Raw genomic sequence first — 26006 nt, forward strand, 5'->3', positions numbered from 1 at the left:
AGTTCATACTCAACATTCCAGAACTACCTTATCATCTCCAGATCCTTTCCAATATCTTTTCATCCTTCTGCCAGGTAGCCAAATATATGCACAATAATCCATGTGCTGATGAAATCCTTCATATAATGGAACCATAACATCCTTACTTTTTATACAGCAGTGTCCTCCAAATCATTGCCTCCTACACTTTCTACTCACCAACTGTATACTCTGCATCCCAATTTTAAAGCCTCACACTGCAACAAACTGAACTGGCAAACTAACTCATTCATCCATTTTATTTAAGTCCTCTTGCATAGCCACATCTGCTCTACTTGTGGTTCTTCCCAACTTTGCATCATCTGCAAAACACCATTCAAACTTTTCCCAATATCATTAACATATTGCTGCAGTTTTCCTCTTCTGGGATACTGCCCTCTCCCCCCTACATAAACAACTCACAGATACCGATCTGACAACCTATTTCAATCCAACACACTACTCTACCATTCAATCCTATTTGTTCCACTTTATTACCAGATTAATGAATTTCAATGTCTAGTGCACGACCACCACCCTGCTTACTTGTAGTGTGTCAAACAACAATCAATGACGTTTGCAAAATCTAAATACATACATATTAAGATATTTAAAAGTTTATGCATCTTCCTTGTCCGAAGCATTTTTCACTACTGCAATAAGTATACTATTAACGATCTCCTTTATGTAAATCCGTGCTGTCTATCAAAGAGTTTTTATGTGGTTCCCACCTACAAAAGGTTTTTATAAACCTATAACACATTTGTACCATGGGTGAGCTTTGAATATTTTTTTTTTTATTAATTTGTTTTATTTAAAAAAATAAATAAATAAAAATTTATATTTTTATTCTTTGCTTGATTCAGAAACCCTGCTCTAAAGACAAAACACGTGGAATATTTCAAGCCCCTTTAGGCCTCCATTAAACAGGGCAGTCTCTCTCACATGAGGAAAAAATTCATCCACCGCCTCAAGACACATGTGCCCATGGTGAGATTCAGAACCTGCAGCCTATTGGTTGAAAAGCTGATCTCTCTAACACTTGACCAAAACTCCAAAGATGTGGCACATAATTTGAAACTATTTTATCACCTCCCTTATGAAGAAAAAATTTTTTCCTCTTTAGAATTTAGTCCAATTTAAGATTCATGTTAAAAATGTACATCAAGGCTGTTAACTCCTGGGAACATTCCCTCAAAACATTCGATGATATCACCCTTATTAATATTGTTTACTATTGGTTATACGTAAACATATAACACATTTGTACTATGGGTGGGCTAAGGATTTTTTTTTTTTTCATTTTCATTGATTTTATATATTTTTTTTTTATTTTAACAGTCCAGAACTCCTGCCCTAGAGATCATACATGGAACTTTTTCAAGCCACTTCAGGCCTCCAATAAGCATGAGCTACAATCTCACACCAGACAATGAAATTAGTCTACAACTAATGACAATCACAAACATCCATACCAACAGCAGAATATGAACTCCCAGCCTGTTGTTTGGAGAGCAAATATGCTAACCACTCTTCATTCACCATCAGATACATCTTCCTCCATTCCCAATGCACCAAAGTTCTGCATGTCGTACTGACAAGACTAAAACACTTTTATGAATTTTTCATTTCATATCTCAACTATATCCTCTGCAGTGATTATTATTATATCGTTGCCAACCAATATCTTTCTATAATCATTCTCCTACTGAATACTTATCTAAAAAAAGTCCCAGGGATTTTTTTTTTTTTTTTTTTTTGTTTGCACCTGAAGATACTTAGTGCAAACTTTGTTTGTTTACACTTGGATAAAGGATTAAACTAAATTTATTATAGTCTAACCAAGAGGAAAAAACTTCCAACATCTTTCTCTAAATCCAGAGTAATTTAATAATTAGGTGATACACCTTTTGGCAACTCGTATAGGTAAATATGACTTCTCCATTACTTCTGCCTTAGTATCACCACTTCTGGGTCTGGCTCCCACTGAAGAGACCTCAACAAAGGTCGAAACCGGTTGAAAGCTTGGATGATGAATGGCAATGCTGTAGTCCATGAAGTTTTAACTGAGGCTCGGCTGTTGCTGTTACCCCTCAGATGAGATATGAGCAACTGAGCAGCTCTGCTCGGTGGTGGGGTGAGCCTGCCATGGTGTAGAGTCAACCGGTTCTGAGAGTTCTTCTCAGTGGCATGGTGAGCCTGTTACTGAGGGGAACAAAGCTGATTTTTGGAGTTTGACCTGTACTTGAACATTCAATAAAGGTCGAAACCAGTCTGGGTAGTGGCCCTTCCCTTAATGCATAGCATTATACATGTCCGCAAGGAGACGTGATTTGCATTATAGGAGATATTGAGACAAGGAGTGATGAGAGCTTGGTCCACCTTTACCACGAGTTGCCTCAGTCCTGAAGATACTTCAGGTGTAAACTTTGTTTGTTTACACTTGGATAAGGATTAAACTAAATTTATTAGAGCCTAACCTAGTGGAAAAATTTCCAACTACTACAGGTTCACTATTCAATATCGCATGGATGGATCAACATGAAGCACAAAATTCAGTCACAGTATATTCTGTTTATACTTCATGCTAACAGACAATATTTTTACTCTAAATAAACTAAAAAAAAAAAAAAAAATGGTATATGCATAAATCTTTTTTTAATTTATGTACCACTGATAGTTTTGCTACGGAAAAGTGTCAACATTTCACAAATTGTAAAAATTCTATTAAGATTTTCTATTTTTTTTTTTTTCAAGTACCATTAAAGAGATCCGACAAATAAACCTATAGCAGTGGTGGCAAACCTTTTTATGTGCACATGCCAAAAATTTACAAATCGAGTTGCTGACATGCTGGGCAGTTTTTAATAAGGAAAAATTAATAGTAACTTAATTCATTCATTTATAATATATATATATTTATTTATAATATTTATTTATATATAAATTTATAATATTATTCAGTGTAAAATTGATTATTGTATTATTACATTGATTTTAACAATGTTGGTTTGGAAAAAAAAAAAAAAAAAAGTCAGAAAAATTGTAACTCACCATAAAAGTCAGCTGAGCAAGGGAAGCAGCAGAAGGACGTCAACTTGTTGGCGAAATGATTACCATATTTACTCGATTATAACTTGCCCTGGCATATAATTTGCATCCCTGATTTTACTTTCGAATAAAGACATTAAAAAGTTTTGCATATACCTCTCACACGAAAAATGATTGACGTGTTCATGTCAAGGAGATAGTAACTCGCTCCCCGCAGTTAACAATACACCCTCCCCAACAGCCATTATACTGCAGATGCAAGAAAAACAAGTAGTTTTATTTTATCCCTGAATAAGGTACAGAGGCTTTTGCAGTCTATCTAATATATTTCTCAACAAATAGTGCAATTACAGATAGCTGGAATAAAAACAGTGCTAACTAATGAACTATATATATAAATGAATATAGACTCAAGCAAAACCATATATGTTGCACTGGAAACACAGTATCTAACTAAAAACTATTATCCAATTTTTCAATTACATGAAATAAGTGTTTGTTTTATTGCATTTGAAATTCTCGATGTCATTATGACAGATCACAAAGGCTAACTTCAAATAAAATTCTACCACGAATTGATACATGCCATATAATGCATGTGTGAGTTCCCCTTCTAGCTCAAATGCAAACGCAGCAATAAAATTCAACCAAGGGTTGAAACTTTGTGTGAGTTGAGCCCACCAGTAATGAGAAGTTCCGTCAGAACAATAAACGACACCCCGTCATGAATGTTATGACAGTTTCAGATGTTATAGAATTCTGTTGAAGAGAATTAGCATTTCAACTCAACAATTGTCGGATGCCTTTGGGTCTCGCGATATTTTGTTAATACCGCACCAATCACATGCACATATTCATAGCTGCTCGCTGGTGTAAAACAAATTTAACTTGTATGTAATGTAATAATTAAAAAAAAAATGGTGGAATAATTTATAAGCGTATAAAAGGATGTCACCTGTAAATCGATGACGTGCCAGCAAAATTCTTGGATGTGCCACCTCTGGCACGCAATGCCAAAGGTTTGCTATCTATGACCTATAAGATCACTTTCTCAATTTTTATTCAGAGAATAAAAAGTAATGTCCTTATTCCAAAATTTTTAGCTGCCAATATCAATCACAAGCATCAAAAAAGTGAACATTTGTCAGTGGTATCCTTTGAATCTGCCAAAAACCCTGATGAATGCTGCACCACAGGTTTAACAGTGAGCATGTCAGTGAAACATGTAGCCATCAAAGTATATCTGGTGCATAAAGCTCTAAAGCCATTTTCTTTCTTTAACATGAAAGAATATATCAAGTAAACTTAACACAATAAAAACTTCATGGTAATTAATAAACAAAAATTTAGCACTATAGAAATTCACAATTTTGCATAAACCACCTAACTCAGATACTTATAGTTAGCATCAAAAGCTAAAAGCTTCCATAGAAGTATTACTTGACACATTATAAATTAGTGAAATATACGATGTTTCCACACGGCAACTATTTAAGGTTCCAATTCAGAGGAAAATGCTTTTTCAGTTGCATTTTCCTCAAATCCCTTGCATCCATGTCTCCTTATAAAAAATATAAGGAACTAATTGCATGACACAGATTTCATATGAAGCCAAACAGCTTCATGAAAAATGTGCATCGTGTAAACTTCAACTTCTGTGCTGTGTGATGTTGCCTAGGCAGAGAAGACACTGCAATCGAAAGAATTCCATGGCCAATCAACACCTTAAAAAAAAGCAGAGTGCCAAATATCTGTGGTCCTTCCTTAGAGGTAAAGAGTTTATGAAATTTTTGAGATTTCCAGGAAAATGATCTAATTTGGACTAGTACCAAAGTTTCATTTTGCACTACTCGCAGTTATCTTCACAACCCTTACAAAAGGGCTGAAATCTATAATAGCAAACTTACTTTAAATTAACAATCAATAATTCTTAACTCCCTTAAAGGAAAAAAAATATATATATAGTAGTAAGGTCCTTGGAATTTGTTATTAAAAAAAAAATGTTTAAGATAGGATTTTTTTTTTAGACTCGGACAAAAGGTGTGCAAAATGTCAGAATACAGACATCAATAAATGAAGTGGTGTAAAAAAAAACCACCTTCAGTGAAAGGCTAATAATCTGCTCCAAATTCTGCATGCAATCAGGAAAATTTGTTCTTTCATATACACAAGTGACAAGAAATTCTAAAGTCATGGCAAATGATCTTATACTGAAACTGTAGGAAGCAGATAGAACAAAAATTATAGATGAAAGCTATTCATTTACAATTCAGTGATAAAAACTCAACAAGAATGATTTTGTACTGTGTAGTAAATTAGGCAACATCAAACACACCAGCTATTCACCCAATTTAGCTACATATTACTCAGCTACTTCTAGATTACAGAGAATAAATATGCTGACATTCAAAATATCAGAAAATGAAAAGTTGAATGCGTGCATGATGGATTTTTTTGAACATGTCAAAAATGCTTTACCAAGATTAGGGTGCATTTCTCATACTGGTAAAATTTAAATGATGTGGAAATACCTTTGAAATTCCCAATGAAAATGTTTCTTGCTGATAACTTCTTTTCTGGACCGTATGGAATGAAATTGAGGAAGCAATTCACAAGTGTCCTTTGCCAAGGCATATGCAAAGGCATGCAGTCATCCTGTTAGAGTCAAAAAGAGAAATTTGTATGCCAGCATATGCACCCAAATCTAATCATGGGGGATGATAATGAATAAGAGCATAAGAAACCAGCAGTAGTAGAACAAAAATTAACATTGAGTTGTGCTCTGGGATAGGAATTTTTAGGGAGAAAAAAATGTCAGGGCATCAAAATTCTAAGTGCTCTATGGACTGCTAAGTTCAGGGAGTATTTCTTTTAAAACTGATCTGGTACCACTAAATTTGTCAAACTATTTTACAAAAATCAGTTCAATCTGTTGAGATGGAATATTAGTTTCTATTGATAAAGATAAGTGAAGTATGAATGGTTTATTGACAAAAAAAAATGGTACCAGTACCATAGTCTTTCAAAGAAATTCAATCATTTAACATTCTATGGACAATAAAGATTATCTGTGATAACTCAAACACTGCTATCTAAATGTCACCTTTTCAAGTACTTTTCATGATATTCAAGAACATGTAGCCAACTCATGATTTAAATAACATCCTGTGTAAATCCTTTTTAAAAATTTCAAAAGCAGTTCAACGTGGAAAACATTCCCTAATTATTACTGTGCCTGAAAAACAGCTCCCTAAATGATTCCTTATAAAAGAAGCATTAAATTACATTTCAAATATATAAACAGAATGAAAGTTCTCATCAAATGTTTAGAGCTAACCTCATCTTCAAAACTTGTATGTGGTGCATGTTGCAATTCTGGTCTCATGAAATTTTTTCGGGAGTAAAATATATCCTGAAAATAAATGATAAATAATATTCATTTCAAATACTTCAATAAAAAAACAAATGAAATAGTTTACCAAACATATTTTTTAGCAGAAGATAAATCATAAGTCTGAAAATCTAAAGTTAAAAGGAATTAAATAAAGCATTTAATGTTGTAACTAAGTAAATAAGGACTGGAAATTAAGGAGATCAAAAATGATTTCCCTTAATTTCCTGTAGAGAAATTTAATATTGAAATTCCTAATTTTTTTTTTTAAACTAAAATTGGTTAAAATGAGTTTAGCTAAAACAAATTTTAACTAATTTTAGTTAAAATTAGTTTTAACTAAATTTAACTAGTCGCAACTTTAACTAGATTTGATTACATTGGAATTCTTCAGTACTTGAAGAAACTAGTTTGCTACTTGTGGCTGCCATCCAAGGCTAATCAAATTTCTGATATGAACCATCAAAAGATGTACAGAATATTATGCCAATATAAACTTAATTGTGTTGTATTATTACTGATCACCTATCAATTTTCCTCCAAACTAGTCTATTACGTGTCAGCACTCCAGTATTATCTCATCTTATATTCCAGTCTTCTAAAGAACTTCTGACTGCATCAAGTGATCTATGTCTTCCTCTGAGTCTTGTTTCTGCCATCACCTGCTTTGCTAACCTTCCTCTCCCATTCTGTTTAAGTGACCATACCACCTTAGATCAGCCCTGCCGACACACTTTCAAATGCTAAACAATCTCAAGTTCCATGTACACACTGTATAATATCCTGCACATCCCCTTGATTGTTTAATATCAGGAATTTCATTGTCCAAGGACAACAGCCACAAATAGTAAACTTCAATTTTTTTCCTAATGTCTTAATTGTCCAAATGATCAGTAATCAGGAAATGTTCTGATCCAACAACACTTACACATCTAAAACAACTAAGATGTCATCCTATCCTATTAGGCCATATTTTCATAGGCCTATTCAATAATAACTAGTAGTAAGACTTATACGTTGGTTAGACATAACTGGTAATTAGTTTACGGAATTAACAACGCATATAAAGTATATTAATTAAAGGTAACTTTAATGAATAACTTCTATATTTCGGCAATGTCACATTGCCATCTTCGGGAACATAAAGATATGGTATGTGCACTCAGGAACTAACACAAAGCAAATGAGGAAGAAAGCAAGAAACTAATATTGTTCCTAAAGTCCTAATGGTGCCCTCTTGCGGGCTAATTTGGTAGTCTTGGCAGTTGGGCTGAAGTTCTCATAATGAAAGTCTCCCAAATTTGGGGCAGTTTCATGCACCCAAATTTGTTGAGGTTAGGAACGTTTTTTAGAGCTGCTGAAGATTCTTTGAATAATCTTTCGTATTTAAACTTGCTGCGATGGATTATTTTTGTTTTCTTCCAACGAATTTTATGGTGGGTATCTAAGGCATGGTCTGCCAGCCCAGAGCGGCTGTACTGGTGAAAATTGTCCTACTTTGGCCAAACAGGCAGAACAACAAATATCAGGATTTCAGAACACCAAGACTACATCCGGTTTCACCAGAACAATGTTAGTGTCTTGCTTTCTTCCTCATTTGCTTTGTGTTAGTTCCTGAGTGCACATACCATATCTTTATGTTCCCAAAGATGGCAATGTGACATTGCCGAAATATAGAAGTTATTCATTAAAGTTACCTTTAATTAATATACTTTATATGTGTTGTTAATTCCGTAAACTAATTACCAGTTATCAATAATAAGCTCCAAAGTTATCATCCATTATGTCTAAAGTGATTACTTAGAATAACTGCAACTGTCTATAATGTGTTGCCTTAACTGCTGTTTGAGCAACTCTAATATCTTTATAAATGTTTCTTTTATTATTTTTTTCTAAACAAACCATAAAATCAGACCATAGTAATGTGCTTAATAATTACCAAATCCAGTAATCTTAAGATTTGACCAGGGCATTACCATCAATATACTTATTTAAGAGAGGAATAATGCATTTGCTCTTGTGGGGAAAAAAAAAAACTTCTGAAATTTATACTAATCCCATAATTCTACAATATTTATCCTGCAGTAATCCTGTCCAGAATGCAGTCACACAATCTAAGGTGTCAATTTTTTTATTTTGTTGCTGTTTTTAAAACCACACACAAGTCACAAAACTTTACAACAAAAGGTGGCATTTGTAAGTAAGTGGTTAAGAACAAAGTGTTGCGACTTGAACAATTAGGTCAAAGTATAGAAGTGTTAACTGAGGAAAACAGTGCAAGTAAACTGTTCCACTGAAAGAAGAATGAGAAGCAAGTTACAAAAGCTGTTCCAAAGAACAGAAACAGATGGAACAAAAGAGGAGGATGAAAAAATTTAGATAAGTTTGTAGCTGAATTATAGATTGACAAACGGTTACTCTTGTTTTTAATATTCTTAAAAGAAAGTGGGAAAATGGACAGTCCTGTGGAGAGCACCTACGAATAAACTTACAGAAGTGCATAAGGAAGAAAATGTATGAGAAAAATGCAGAAGTGTGTGTGTGCGTGCGCACAAGAAATGACCTATTCAGCATAGTGCAAGATTTTTAAAGGTTTTTTGATGTACTACCCATATGCAAAAACAATTGCTGAAGATCTTTCATGTATCTCTTCCGATTTCAAATGAATACAACATAGCATGCTTATTTTGCTAAGGAGCATCCCCTGTGTTTCAATACATTGACTTTGACCTGTGATTTAGTGATTAAAACTATTATGACATGAATAAACACTAAATTAGCTGTATACAAGACCGTGTTCAAACCAATTTTAACTTATGGATCTAAGAACTGGGTTAGAAATAAAACACTTGATCAAAGACTGGAGACTGCTGATATGAGAAAGATTAGTGGAGTGAACAGATGGCATCAATAGCAGTATCACATTGAAAATTAGATTAGGAAAGAACTTGCCATTTTTAGCATTTAGGAATGCATTGGTAGAGCTAATCTCAGGTGGTATGGTCACTTAAACAGAATGGGAGAGGAAAGATTAGCAGAACAAGTGTTCTCTGCCAGGTTGGCATGAAAAAGATCCAGAGGAAGACCAAGATATAGGTGGAATGATACAGTAAAAAGCACCTTAGAAGACAAATATAAGATCTGATAATGTTGGAGTCTTGACAGGTAACAGATTGATTTGAAGGAAAATTATAGATAGGAAGTTAGTAATGATGCACGTTTTCCATGTAATACTATCACATCCTGTACACCCTTTGAGGGTACATATCAGGAATTTGATGATGGTGACAACATGGATAGTGCAAAACAGTATTTAAGGTTAATATTCTTTGCACACAATTTGCTTGCATATGCTTGGGTAGAGAAAAGCAAGAATTTGTCAATATAATTTATGAATTATATTCTAACATGCAAAAAAAAACTTACTATAACCCCCCCCCCCTTGTTTCAGAAGGATAAGGTAGATGCAATAGTATGATAAGGCAAATGGACGATTTTTTTTTTTTTGAAAATGGACTAAAATAGGATTTCTTTCCCTCATATCAGGTGAGAATGACCACTAGCATACACAATATAAATGTGCATTAATACTGGAATGCGAATTTTGTGTACAACTGAGGGGGGGGGATGCTACTGCCCTAGACTAGAAAATTTGTTGACATCTGAACTATTGAAAGACTTCACCTAATATATATAAAGTGAAAGACAGGAGTGCTGGGATGTGTGGTTTGCCTTGGTTTTCTATGGACTTGTTATAGAACACCTAGCTAGCTGAGGGATTAGTATCAACTCTCCAACCAAAAGGATGCAGGTACAAATCCTGTATCCTTTTGCTTTTGATGTCATTACGAAAGTCTGGTCTCTACAAAAGTTTCTGGATCAGATCATGCACAAAATAAATTTAAAAAAAAAAAAAATGCAAAAATGTATTTTTGTACTTATGTAAATAAAATCTTTTTATTAAAGTAAAAAAATCCTTACAAGTCAAAGCGAGATAACCGGGAGATCTCCACAGTCATAAGGAATGTGAAGAGCCAACTAGGACTCCTGACCTAATGTCCAATCTCACTTTTTCATGGTGCATTTTATTATAGGGTTCTACCCAGATAGTCAAAATTATAACAAAAAGAAACAGTAAAGAAGTTAAAAAATATAAACTAGAAAATCAAGAAACGAATGTGGAGGGACCAATTTTTTGCTCACCATTTTGTACACATATTGGCTTACACCAAAATGCAAAATGAGTGTACAACATGAAGGAATTTCATACCAGCTTGGACCTTTGCTCAGTTACACAAGGCTCCCACCATTTTCATCAGAAACCAGAGCAGAGCAGAGCCAACAGCAAGTTCTAAATCACCATTAACAGAATTAAGATTGGCCAGTATAAGAGTGAGTCACTGATGGAAAAGAAGTGGAACACAGGGTGGAGAAGTATCAGGTATTACTAAAACATAAGAAAAACAGGTGAGATAAAGGAAAGGACCAGGATATAGTACCTATTAAGTTAAGGGGATAATAAATCCCTCATTATTTTAAAACCGGATACGAAACTCTGAGATCGAAATCTAAGAGTTTCATACCGAAGAACTATTGGCAAGTCCAAGCGCATGAAACTCTTAGATTTCAATAGATTTCTATCACCGAGTTTCGTATCTGGTTTTAAAATAATGAGGGATTTATTATCACAGCATGAAACTCTTAGATTTCGATCTCAGAGTTTTGTATCCGGTTTTAAAATAATGAGGGATTTATTATCCCCTTAACTTAATTTACGCTGCCGCAAAAAAATAGCCTCTTGGCTCTTTAATATAGTACCTATATTATTCAACACTAAATAAGAGGATTGCTCTTGAATGGCAGGCAACATCAATGATGTAAGCAAAGATCAAAATGCATACCTGTAAAATGACTGATTTGTGACTATGAATCCACTTAAGGTTCTATTAAATGAGAAAAGTGCAAAGCTGATAATGATAAAAACCTATGGACTGGTCATTACTAAGTTCCAGCATACAATGTATGCAAACTGACAATGAGCGAAGGCAAGAAATAGTCTCAGACTATGTTATTGTTCATAAAAATATCTTCAATGCTAGTTCAAGACAAGAGTATACAAGGGAATTGAAATAAAGGTATAACTAGTTTTGAGCAGGATAAAATTGAATATCGTAATGAAAAATGAGTACAAAAGTTTAAAAAGAATCAAAGTTGAGCTACTTTCAAAAGGTGAACTGTAGACTCAAACATTGAAATATTATTCAAGAAAAAATGAACAAGTTTGAAGACAAGAATCAAACTTTGGAGACTTACAAATTGAAGTAAAAACATTCATCACAACCACGGAAGCATTTGAAGTTGTCTGCAAGGATAGAAAAATAAAAATAAACTGCCTCAGAGTTAAAGCAGCAGTCATGAAAAAAAAAAAAAAGGATATTGAAAGTTCCTGGCAAGTAAATTTGTATGTGTTCTGAACAAGTACAGAGAAAAATGTATGAAAGCAGCTGTAAAAGCACAAAAGTAGCTAAACAAAATTCATACTTTGGCAAAAATACAAAAAGATAAATATAAGAAACATGGTCGAGTATTCTAGAGACTATTGAAAAAAAAGATCTTAAAATAGAGAAAGAGTACAGTAAAAAGAATATGATAAATGTGACATTAAGAAATGCCTCCAGGAAGGCCACATATCACCACACCAGCTATCATACTTTTTCTTGTTGAAAGTTTTTCCACTTGGTTATATTATAAATTAAAGATACCAAGAAATTATACTCTTTGATTTATCCTTTATCCAAGTGCAAGCAAACACAGTTTGCACCAGAAGTAATTTCAGGACCGGATAACTTTTATATATAGGCTAATGACTTCACATCACTTGTCATAGTATCCCATAATGCAAAGCACATCTTTTATAGAGATGTATAATGCCTTTGCATTATGGAAAGGGTCACTACCCAGACTAGTTTCGACCTTCATTCTGGCTCCCATCAGTGGGAGCCAGACCCAGAAGTGGTGAGTCTGACTCCCACTGATGAGACCTTAATAAAGGTTGAAACTGGTCTGCGTAGTGACCCCATTCATAATGCACAGCATTATATGTGTCTGTAAGGATTTTACATTATGGGATATTAAGACAAGTGATGTGAAGTCATTAGCCTCTATATACAAGTTGCCTAGTCCTGAAATTATTTCAAGCATAAACTTTGTTTGCTTACACTTGGATAAATAAGGATAATATCAAAAATATAACTTTGCAGCTTTAATTTATACTTTTTCTTGAATTCATTCACACTACCTAAGGAAAGGAACTAGCAATCAAGTGGGGAAAGAAGGATTTAACCCAGAGTTATTCAGAGAAAGTTCTAGTGGCCTGGCCCAGGCCAGTGCTTGTCCTGACATTAGCGACAGCACGAATAACACAGGTCTGTAGGCTTAATAATAGTGGCAAGTATGGCTATTAGTCATACTGTGGTAATTGCATAAACTGAACAACTTTAGGTTCATGTACCACAGGTAATTAAGGATGCCTTTAGGTCGTTAATGCGAGACAGGGACACATTGCCAAGAGACACTGAACTGATTTTATAATAGGTGAAGTTGGGGTGACGTACCTCAAGGTTGATGCAATTGTATACTATAAGAGATGAAGAGAGAGTGAAACTCAAAGGTTGTTGCAATTGTATACTATAAGAGACGAAGAGAGTGAGAGTAGTGAAACTCAAGGTTGTGACTGAACGCCTCTAAGTCAGAATCCCGTCTAGCCACTGCAACGATACTGTTCGTGCCTCATGCATTAAAAAGGCAGTGCTAGCCAGAGTTGCTTTTGCACCATCACGGTGCGATTGCTCTGGTGATGAGGCCACTAGAATGGAAGCATCAAGGTGGCTGCTCTTCTAAGCACGACACTCAGACCAGTACCTAGGTTGTCTGCAGACAATTTGGTGCCCACACATCACATCTGAATGGTGCGGCATAAGAAGCAGCTGCCACATAGTCTCAACAGCTGCCTTGATGCTTCCGTTCTAGTGGCCTCACCACCAGAGCGATCGCACCGTGGCGGTACAAAAGCAACTCCGGCTAGCGCTGCCTTTTAACGCACAAGGCACGAACAGTATCGTTGCAGTGGCTAGACGGGATTCTGACTTAGAAGCATTCAGTCATAATCCCACGGATGGTAGCTTCGCACCACTGGTCACTCGACTAAGCACGTGTACCAAGTGTCCGAACCTGCAGTTCCTCTCGTACTGAGCAGGATTACTATCGCAACGACCAGTCATCAGTAAGGTAAAACTAACCTGTAATCTTTATCATCAGGTTAGACTCTCTTATAGTATACAATTGCATCACCCTTGAGTTCCACCACTCGCACTCTCTTCGTCTCTTATAGTATACAATTGCATCACCCTTGAGTTTCACCACTCACACTCTCTTCTTCTCTTATTATTACTATTGCATCACCCTCGAGTTTCACCACTCACACTCTCTTCTTCTCTTATTATTACTATTATTACGGGCAACTCCAGGGAGTCAGACTCATCGAGGGAGGCCCCAAATCATATTCATCACAACTATTCGACATTCATACAGTATCTATCATACCTCGCCTTAAACTCATTCACTGTCACAGCATCCACCACAGACTCAGGGAGCGCATTCCACTCATTCACTACTCTAAAAGTAAAGAACCCAGCTCTAACACCTTTACTAACCACACTTTTGCCCAGTTTCCATGGATGTCCCCTAGTCCTCCCACAACCAGCCCTGTTCTCAAAAATATCTTCTGAATTAATTTTATAGAAACCCTACAGTAATTTGAATGTCTCAATCATATCTCCCCTCCTCCGCCTATCAACCAATTTTTGCAACCCACAAATCCTCAACCTGTTCTCATACGGTTCATTCCACAGACCTGCTATCATCTTGGTCACTCGCCTCTGGATCCTCTCCACCTCCTCCCCATCAAGAAGAAACCTAGGTGACCAAATCTGAGCAGAGTAGTCGATATGGGGTCTTATCAAGGCTCGATACAGAGGAACAATAACCTGCTTGTCTCTGCTTGTCAACGTATTCTTCAGCAACCAAGTGATTTGATGAGCTGATTTGGCCACTTTTGCAATGTGTCCCCTAAATTTCAATTCCTTATCCACCAACACTCCTAAATCTCGTGCCTCATCAATTTCCTGGAGCACGGTTCCACCAATGCAGTAAACTGCCGCCAATCTTTTCACCCCAAAATGCATAACCTTACATTTTGCCACATTAAATTGACATCCATTCTCCTTAGCCCAGACCTCCAATCTATCCAAATCATCCTGCAAAATTTTGACGTCATCTGCATTCACTATTGCCCTACCCAACTTCGCATCATCCGCAAACAAATGAACTGTTCCTCTCAGATCCTTTCCTATATCATTTATGAACAAATTAAACAGCAGTGGTCCAAGAACAGATCCTTGTGGCACACCACTAGTCACAGGCCGTCTTGTGGACTCTACTCCTGAGTAAACCACTCTCTGATATCTCTCCGTCAACCACCCTCCTATCCATCTCACCAACCCTATGTCCATTCCCATATGCTGCAATTTACTGATTAGAATTCCATGTGGTATCCTGTCAAAGGCCTTGGCAAGGTCCAGTAGTATCACTGTAAACCCATTACCCCTATCCAGTTCAGCTGTCACTGTGTTATAAAACGTGAGCAAGTTACTGAGACATGATCTACCCTTCACAAAACCATGTTGTCCCCCATACATAATCCCATTTTCATCTATCCAATCCTGTATTCTTTTCTAGACTAATTTCTCTAAGACCTTGACAATGATTCCTGATATGCTAATTGGTCGGTAATTTACAACAGCGGTCTTGGAAACACCTTTGTGCAGTGGAACTATTTTCCCCTCTTTCCACCCCCTTGGGACTGACCCAGTCCTGAGGCTCAAATTAAACAAAATGGTCAAGGGCACTAACAATTCTTTGGCCGCTTCACGTACGACACGAGCTGGTATACCATCCAATCCCACAGATGTATTGACATTGGGGTTCTGTAATAGATTAGTTACCTCTACTTCATTCATCACAATTCCAGTATAAGCTGTTGGTTCTTCCATTCCTGCAAAGTCACCACCACCACCTGGATGATATACTCCTGCAAAGTGCTCGCTCAGTAATTCCACAATATCGACTGATTCGGTTACTTCCCTACCCTCAGCATTTTTTAAGATCATTCTACCATGAGCATTTTTCCTTTTACTTGCAACATATTGAAAAAACTGTTTGGGATTCTCTTTAGCCTGCGTGGCCAATTTCCTTTCGTAATCTGCTTTTGCTTTTCTTACCACCCTTGTTACCATCCTGGCCTGAGCTTTATACTGTTCCTGCGCCTGATGGTCATCCTTCTCCTTAAATTCCCTCCACAATTGTTTCTTTTTTTGCAGCTCAAGCTTAATAGTGTTATTCATCCATTTAACCCCTACTTGATTTATTATTCGGACTCTTGGTATACAATCAACCATTGCCTCCTGCAAACGGTTCTTAACCACCTCCCATGCACTATCAACATCCGGCCCTTGCAGTTTTACATGCCATGCCATTGAGCCAAGCACACACACCTAAGCTTGTCATACTTACCAGCCCGGTAATTCCACATGTACCCTGTCTTAATTGTAAATTCGACTCCTTTAGCCACCTCCCAAGTCATGACCTTATGGTCACTCTCACCAATTGGTGGCAACATGGTCATGTTCGTTACAGCCACATTCTCAGTTGCAATTACTAGGTCAAGCACTCTCTGCCCCCTGGTATTTTCCAATACATGTTGCCGTAGATAGTTGTCCCTTAATAACCGCATAAAATCCAATTCCTTCCTCCCATGTGCGCTCTCCTCTTTCCAGTCAATGTTACCATAATTGAAATCACCCATAATAATTACCCTCCTTCCACTCATTTCTTCTATTTGCTTATGCATACTATCCCCACCATCCACTCCATCACCCGGTCTATAGCAGCACCCAATTGTATATTTTGTTCTGCTAGATTCTATCTCACACCAAACAGCCTCAAATGTGCTTTTTTCCCCATCCTGCAGTTCAACTTCTATACTCCTTGGGTGTAACTCATCAGCTATCATCAATAACACTCCTCTCCCCTTTTTATTCACCCTGTCACTCCTGAACAGGCTATACCCGTCGCATTCAATCCCACTAGCTTTATCATCTTCTGTCAGCCATGTTTCACTAATACCGACACCCTGTGGTCTGGAAGTGCCAACCATGGCCAAAAACTCTTCCTTCTTGTTCCTAATACTCCTGGCATTAGTGTACATGAATCGCAGAAGCCCATTTGTCCCATCCCTACTTTGATGCCTTATACTAACTATCCCATTCTGATTTGTTGTCCGTCGTACTCGCTCGGGCATAATATACTCATTCATACACTTAACTGCCCCCCTAAAGTCTGCATACCTACTCCCCCACCTCTTAATATATCTAGTTTCCCTGAGTCTGTACATCCACTTCCACATCATTCATCAACACTCTTTCAAGTCTCCGTACACCAACTCCATTCAAATGTAACCCATCCATCTTATATAAGTCCTTTCGCCCATCGAACTCATTCCACAAATTCCACACCACTCTCCATGCATAAAGTCAATGGCAATTATGGCCCTCCTTCTAAACACTTTGCTGTCATACCGCGGTAAGATACTCACCATCCTAACTCTCTCACTCTTCTCTTTTGCTACCTCAAACAACTCCCTCACATCCTCTATCATTTCCATTTTGTCCTCTTTCAAATCATTCATCCCTGCCACGATTATCATCTCTTTCACCTTCTGTTTTTGCAGTCGAATAGATTCGCTGACGTCCTTTATGTTCGCACCCGGCTGGTACAACTTCGTTAAACTCTCAATTATTACGCCTCTCACACTCTCTTATAGTATACAATTGCATCAACCTTGAGTTTCACCACTCACACTCTCTTATAGTATACAATTGCATCAACCTTGAGTTTCACCACTCGCACTCTCTTATAGTATACAATTGCATCAACCTTGAGTTTCACCACTCGCACTCTCTTATAGTATACAATTGCATCAACCTTGAGTTTCACCACTCGCACTCTCTTATAGTATACAATTGCATCAACCTTGAGTTTCACCACTCGCACTCTCTTATAGTATACAATTGCATCAACCTTGAGTTTCACCACTCGCACTCTCTTATAGTATACAATTGCATCAACCTTGAGTTTCACCACTCGCACTCTCTTATAGTATACAATTGCATCAACCTTGAGTTTCACCACTCGCACTCTCTTATAGTATACAATTGCATCAACCTTGAGTTTCACCACTCACACTCTCTTATAGTATACAATTGCATCAACCTTGAGTTTCACCACTCACACTCTCTTCGTCTCTTATAGTATACAATTGCATCAACCTTGAGGTTCATCACCCCAACTTCACCTATTATAAAATCAGTTCAGACTCTCTTGGCAATGTGTCCCTGTCTCGCATTAAGGACCTAAAGGCGTCCTTAATTACCCGTGGTACATGAACCTAAAGTTGTTCAGTTTGTGCAATTACCACAGTATGACTAATAGCCATACTTGCCACTATTATTAAGTCTACAGACCTGTGTTATTCGTGCTGTCGCTAATGTCAGGACAAGCACCGGCCTGGGCCAGGTACTAGAACTTTCTCTGAATAACTCAGAGTTAAATCCTTCTTTCCCCACTTGATTGCAAGTTCCTTTCCTTAAGCTCACTTACAAACTAGCTTACATCTAATAGCTAAATTCCCCCTATTCCTATGTGGAAACTTCCATATCCCTTCTAATTTACTTCAATATTAGAATCAAATCAATTTTAGCATGCGATTCTTTAGAAACCCAATGCTGCTTGCTTGGGATATATACACGGAAGTGTTCTGATAAAAAAGGTCCCTAAAAAGAGACCTTCCCCGTCAGAGGACGAGTCTCAATAGATTGCAGTATGGTGGCTGCTCTTCTAAGCACAAAACTCAACCTTCAAAAGGCAATCCATTCCAATCATCCACACATGTACGCACGCTCTGAAAGAAAAACCTAGCTCTCACCCCCCCTTCTTCACTACATTCATTCATTGTCAACTTCTGTGGATATCTTCTCCTCGCCCTCCATAAAATGAAAAATTCCATCTAGTGGTATCCTATATGACTCTGAGAGTTAAACTTCTATCATATCATTCCTCGTTTTCCTGTTGGCTAGTCCACAAATTCTCAATCTTCATAATCTGTATTCCATAATCCTGATATTGTTAACACTTCTTTGTATTCTTTCCACTACCAAAAGGTGGAAGACCTATGCACTAAAATCCAAGTGAGGTCCATATCAAGGCCTTATTAAGAGGCAACGACTTACATATCAAGGCTCATTTCAGTATTATAATTATCCTCCAAATTGTATTTGCAATCTTTGTTATATATGGTCCTTGAACTTCAATTTCTTATCTAATACAACTCCAAGATCCCTATCCTGATCAGCTTTTCCAGCATAATCCCAAAATATACATCATATTACATCTCATTACACCAACATGTATAACTTTACATTTGCTAACATTAAACAGCCATTTTCACACACACACACACACACAATTCTAGCCTATTCAAATCATTCTGCAAGTCCTGCATATCAGTCATAAGGAAATGACAATGTGAGAATAACAGAATTTCATTACAGAGCACTCCGTATACTTGAAAAGAGGCTCAGGAAAACTATGAAAGAATGAAAGGTGCAAGCTAGTTTCAGACCAAAATCAACATTGTCAAGATCTATCATGAAATGATAGATCTTGGCAATCACTTTAAAAACAAATCATTGAGAAATCCTGGGAATATAACAATGATCTAAGTTTTGTAGGTCTAGGAAAAGCATGATAATTTAGACAAGGTGCCAAGAGAAAGATACAATTACAGTGTAAACGGGACATTATATCAAACAATACATAATCTATATTTGATTTGTAAATCAGCAGTTAGAATTGACGGATGTACAAGAAAACAGTTTGGTACAACAGGCATAAGACAAGGATGTGCAATTTCTGCACTCATCATCTGTATATGAATCACATATTATGAAGTGGTATAAAATCAAAATGATATTAAAAATTATTTTATGCAGATAAAGTATATCTCTAAATAAAACCAATGCACATCTAAAGGATTAACTAAATTGAATAACAAAATTTTAGTATAAAAATAAACAGGAACATATAAATCATCAACTATATTCTCACTGAGAAACTAAAACAATTAAAATATTTAGCTATTCTAGCATGAATTTTAATCAAAATGAGAAAAAAATATGAAATAGAGTAAGCAAAGATGGTATGGTATGGTGGAGGAACAAGGTGAACAAATTTATACAGAACAAGAAACTACCCAAAATACTAAACTAGTAACATACATGTGTATATATATATATATATAAAAGTTTAACTTATATATTGGATTGAAAATTAGTTGATCAAAGAACAGAGATATGAGAATTTTGAGGAAATTGAGACAACAGAAGAATTATTATTCTAGTTAAGTAAAAATGAATTCCTTTTATATGAGTAGTAATATTTTACAATTTAACTTTACCGAAACATTTAAGATTCACTGAGGCTTACCAAAACAGCATCAAATCCTGAGAACTCTCTTATAATGTACAGCAGGGGCTTTACTGCACGAAGCAAAGTTGTAGACCCACATGTCTTTAAAATGAAGCGATTTTTGGAAATAAACATGCTGCTCTCGCTGAAAAAATAAACTATAGATTAGAGAACCTCAGAAATATAAATATACCAGGCTGAACGCCGTAGGGTCAGTGCAAAGACTGCACTTAGTTATCCAAGTAACAGCCCCACACAACTCTACGTGCCAGCACCAGCTAATTTTTTTTTTGTTTTATAATTTTTCACACCAACTCCTCCAAGACTAATAATGCATTCATTTCTTGAATATGATTTTAGGTATTCTCAGTCAACATAACAAAAAAAAGGGAAATGAATATACATGAAATTACACTACATACAATATAATAATGACCAAGGAAATGAAAATTAAATATTTATTGAAATATGATGCAAAACATTACTTTAGAAAACAATCTTCTGTAATTACAAAGCATTATAAAACAAGATTAATTATAACACATAATATATAAATGCATATTCAATTTGTGACACATGGAGTACTTCTGTATTTAAAAGATACATTTAATTTTTTAAAGTAGTATTATATTATAGATTATATGAATATAATGATTTATGTATCAAGCTCATAAAATTATATGAAATAGCAAATGCAATTGGCTCAATAGCATACAAACCTTCAAAATATCACATGGAAATAAAAAAAAAAATTTGATCTCATATGGAGCTAAGGCTCTGCAAAAGACAATATTCAGATGTTCTAATACTGCTTACAAACAAATTAAAGTTTAAAATCCTTGCAAGTTTAAATTTATATAATGTTAAAACAATGGCCTATCTCCAATCAAAAGAAGAAAAAAACTTTTTATATCAGCAATATTGGATTTTAAATAATAATACAAAGCAAATTATGCATATTCAAGAAAGGCAAAATTTAGGTACTGAAATTCATACCCATCTGAAGCCACTCTAAAATATTTCTGACTTCAATAAAATGAAATATTTTATATGTAGCAAGCTAACATGCAACACCTGAAATATTTTATTAGCATGCTTTTCATATTTGAATATGTTCTCCCCATGTACCATGCAACAGCAGCAATGAATTGAATAATGTGCTCTGTATACTAGATCTGATCAAAGTACTCTAAAATTAAGGATGATCTAAAAAACAATCACTAACTTGTAAACAAAGATGTTGAAAGTTTATTTTTCACTTGGTCAGACTATAATAAATTTAGTTTAATCCTTTATCCAAGTGTGTGTGCAAACAAAGTTTGCGCCTGAAAGTATCTTCAGGACTGGGGTAAAGTGGTACAACACCAGGTGTTGTACCACTTTACCCCAGTCCTGAAGATACTTTCAGGCACAAACTTTGTTTGCACACACTTGGATAAAGGATTAAACTAAATTTATTATAACCTGTAAACAAATTTACTGATTGGTAGCAGCTTTAACCACCTTACCGGCCATTAAAGATCAAATAAGCATCCTCAAAAGCTTCGTATCCATCATAAATTTCAATGTGATATTAATGGTATTACAATTTTAATATGCACTTCACATCCATGGTAATGTGGACGTATATACGTCCTGGCCGGTAGCGTGTTTAAGGAAAATGGACCAATTGAATGCAAAAAATGCTCAATGTTTACCATAAAAGCCTTTTTAACCAACAAGATTAGTAGGGTATACTTTTTATGTGATTCCACCATGAAAGGTAGTAAACTAATATGTTAGTACCATGTTAATACTTATTTTTGTATTTTTAGTTAACATTTTCACATAATCCCTACTAGACCAATCATGGAACTCTTTCACACACATTAAAGGCCTCTAATAAGTAGCAGATGGTCTCATCCCAGGCAATGAAATTCATCTCCCACAAGAAGAAAAAGACTAATATCAATGATCATAGCAGTATTTAAACCTTCAATCTGTTGGTTGCAGAGTATGTACATTAACTACTTAGCCAATCAGGTTGGGAAATATGAGTGCCTTCTTCAAATTATTTACAGTTCATTGTCAGCTCATAAGCAGACTATAGTGCATGCAGAAGCAATACATTATCCAGCTGCAATTGTATTCAGCATTTAGCCTACCATTATTGGTGAGACTCTTGACTGTCTCTTTGCATAATCCCATAAATCCACCAGTTATGTTCACTAGATGTGGTGGTTAAAGAATCCAGATTTTTTTTTTTTTTTTTGTAAAACCCATTTTTAAAGTGACATGTTGAAGAGGAATGCTAAAAAAAAGAGCCAATATCAAAGCTGTTTCATAGAAGTTCCATAATCTTCCTCTTTTTTTTTATTATTAGTTTGAAAATAAAATACTGATAAGGTAATATTTTAAAATTTACATTTCAAGTTTAAATAATTCAATTGAAAGCTAAAAGTTGAAATATTACAAATTCTTACTCATAAACTGAGAAGACCTAATTATCATACTCAGTTTTATTAAAATGCTGCATATCTGATTTTAATGAACATACTATAAAAACAGTTCAATCTAAATAAACAATTACAAAATAAAAATCACAATATGCAGCACTTAAATTCTTTGGTTACCAACTTTCATAATGAAAATGAGTTCTTTACACTAACAAGTAATCTTTCTAATCTAAAATAACTATCAAAACATTGAAATTCCAATAAAAATGCAATCAGTATTGGAGGGTTATAAGTTCTCTTAAATTTCAGAAAATTCTAGTCAAATGATAGTACTGGCTTCAAACTGTGGGGATAGCACATTTTTTTTTTTCTTACTCAATGTACATTTAAATAAAGCAGGCTTTTTATACCTAGAAGAATGGTAGGGTTGCATTAAAAACTCACAAAACACTCATGTTCCAACCACGCAGCTCTAAGAATATGTTACTTTAACTACAAGCAATAAAAGTTTTTACTACACAATTAAATATAAGTTAACTCACATAAAACAAGAAACATTTATTGACTGCTAATAACATAATGGGAGCATCAGCAAAGAAGTGTTTAAATAAGGTCTAGTTAATTTACAAGCTATAAAAAACACACACAATGCCAATTTTTTAAAAAGCATTCTCCTAGGTGATAAAGCCTGCATGTAAACACAATATAGCAATAGAAAATTTTTTTTTTAAAAGCTGCCACCAGTATGCTGAATCAGTAGCAGCCCACAGAGCATTCAAAATGATGCTACTGCTTTTATCTGTGTCCCCCAGTTTTGCCACTGATATTAAAAAACAAAACACCAGATTAGTGTTTCGCCTTTTAAAAAGGCACAAATTAACGCTGGATACCCACGGTGCTTTAGACTGTGCTGGGCAGTGCAGTGCCGCGCCCTCGAGCGCGATACTGAACCGTCTCTGCCATGTCTCACTGAGGGAAGGAAGGCGGCATGACGCCTTTCTGTGCACCTAGGTGTGCTGGCTGCAGACAAGAAAACAGAATAAAACAAGATGATGAAGAGAAGCTGCTATGATATGACAGCAGTGCTTTCTGTAAAAAAAATACTAATTAACAACTATGATCTAAATATTAAGTACAAATGAAAGTGAAGAAATAGATATTTAACTGGATGTGAGTGCATTCAGAAACCACTGCTGTTTACCATGTTAAATTTATTTATATATATAAAACTATATATATATGTATATATATACACAATTTTTGCTAGAATATTTTTAGGATTAAGTTTATAAATATTACACAATCATTAATAGATCTAATAAATTTGTAAGAATTATTTTTAAAATTAAGATTTTTAGGACCTATTCCAAATATAAATATTTTGAATTTTGTTTAAATTTAAAGGTAATTCATTCTAGAAAGTGTTAGTTTAGTAATTAATCAGTTTAAGCATTACTGCATTTAGAAAAATTATGGTAGGAAACTTACCTCAACACATATGCATCTAGATATTCGTTGCTTTTGAAACTTATAATTTCACACTTAACACACTTAAGCAGAGATTCCCAGGTAGTTCTGAAAAAAGAAGCAGAAATAAAAAATTAGTCATAGCAGTATGTGCTAATATTACACTGGGCAACATGTCTTATGCAATTATTAATTCTTATTTACAGATTTAGGAGCCTAAAAATATCAAAATATGTAATAATTTTTAACCAGAACATTTAACTTTCTAATAAGTTAAAAACATTAGAAAGCTGCAAATAATATGGCTACCAGCTTCACAGTGATTGTTTAGTTAGCGAGTTTCTTCAAAAGAAATGTGTTCATTAGAATACTACCACCTGATTTCAATCATAGGGCTTTTTTTGCCTTGATGCATTGCCAAAGTACGGAAAAGATGGTATGAGGTAAAAACTGATAATCAGCATTTACCCTGATTTTGTAAAAACAAAATGTTTAAAAATAAACAAACAGAAAACATAAAAATGTGTTCCTAACTAGGATTTTATAGATATACATGACTTACACAGTAGAAAAAATAGGCAAGAAAAACTTGCTGTTACCACCATCTACAGAGGTAGGCAGCTTTCTGGATCACTTTGAAATTCTAAAATAAACTGTGTCCATGCATTATAGGGGTTGAACTACTATTTTCATACAGACCCCTTCCCCTCACTGACCACCCACCTTTAGCTGCAATTATTACCACAAGCCTCTGTTAACTTCATATTCTAACAGGTATTATAACCTATTTTTTTTCAAAATGGCAATAGCTCATATAGTGAAACTGAGCTACATGGTCTCCAGATTAGAATTCTGTATTTGGCCCATTTCATCAAATAATGTTTCACAGTCCTCAGCAGTAAAATAGACAAATGATCACTACTCATCTTAGTTGTTATCAGAGTATAGGCACAACTGTCCAGTGCAACTACTAGACTATTGTCCTGACTAAAACTAGAGATCTTAGTCCAAATTAAGAGAAGCATCTCCACATTATAACAAAACCACCACACTTAGAATTATAAATTCTGGTTAATAGTGTCTCAGCTGCAAAGTTACTCAAGCAAGCTAAATGATATGAGGAATATGTACAGTGATTCATCACTGCATGCTACAGCTTGCCAGCCATTCACAAACTTTATATCACACAAGTTAAATCTGCTTAGATAATGTTTGGATTGTAAGCAGCAATCCTACAGAAACAATCTCTGGATATGAGTATATAATTTTTGTTGCAGTAATACATAACTATCTTTGGCTATTATTACTATTTTTTTTTAATGAATCCTATATATGAGAGGCATTTCAAAACCATATTTGTTGGCTGAGTGGTTAGCGCACTGTTCAAGCAACAGGCTACACGGTTCAAATCCCACTGATGGCATTATAGGCAGTGCAGTGGTTCCCAAACTTTTTCAGTTCACGACAGCCTTAGTGTATCAGGATTTGTTCATGCCACCCAAAGTCAGAACATAAGCTTACCTAACAGTTGCAGTGCACAGTTGGTACAGTTATTTCAGTGAAAATATTGGAATATTTTGCAGCACCCCAGAGCACTGCAGCGCACAGTTTGGGAACCACTGACCTAGTGTGAAACCATTATCCCACTTAGTGAAGGCCTAATAAGGTTCTATGGTCTCTAGAAAATGATTTCCAGATTATATAAAATAAAGAAATCTATTAAATGTTCTTGTTTAAACAGGTGAAGGTTGTAGTACTTGGGGAATACTTTCCAAGGAAGGCTGTTCTTCTAGAGGTAGATGCAACAAAATCATAGGATAGTGGCATGTTCAATGGGTTAGCACTAACTGTAACTGGATGTTGGTTATGTGTAGCTGGCTTAACTGTAGACTCTGTAAAAAAAAAAAAAAAAAGGGAAATTTCAGTAAAACAGCACCATGAAAGCATCTGTAGAAAAAGCAAAACTTTCTGCTTCTGAAGTAGATGGGTATCAAACTGCTCTT

At 35.4% G+C, this 26006-nt stretch overlaps 1 protein-coding gene across 1 annotated transcript in view; it reads right to left on the minus strand.

Annotated features, from left to right (window-relative positions):
- SamDC (S-adenosylmethionine decarboxylase) overlaps positions 1 to 26006 on the minus strand; it is a 144052-nt gene that overhangs the window by 50941 nt on the left and 67105 nt on the right. Inside the window, exons 2-4 of the mRNA XM_090403402.1 lie at positions 24025 to 24111; positions 20120 to 20246; positions 6407 to 6481 (exon numbers count right to left, since the gene is read on the minus strand). Coding sequence (XP_090259528.1) covers positions 6407 to 6481; positions 20120 to 20246; positions 24025 to 24111 — 289 coding nt within the window. The remainder of the gene's footprint in view (positions 1 to 6406; positions 6482 to 20119; positions 20247 to 24024; positions 24112 to 26006) is intronic.

The sequence above is a fragment of the Typopeltis vanoorti genome, chromosome 14 (assembly GCF_054136105.1).
Source record: "Typopeltis vanoorti isolate ZY-2024b chromosome 14, IOZ_Tvanoo_1.0, whole genome shotgun sequence".
In the NCBI taxonomy this organism is placed as follows: domain Eukaryota; kingdom Metazoa; phylum Arthropoda; class Arachnida; order Uropygi; family Thelyphonidae; genus Typopeltis; species Typopeltis vanoorti.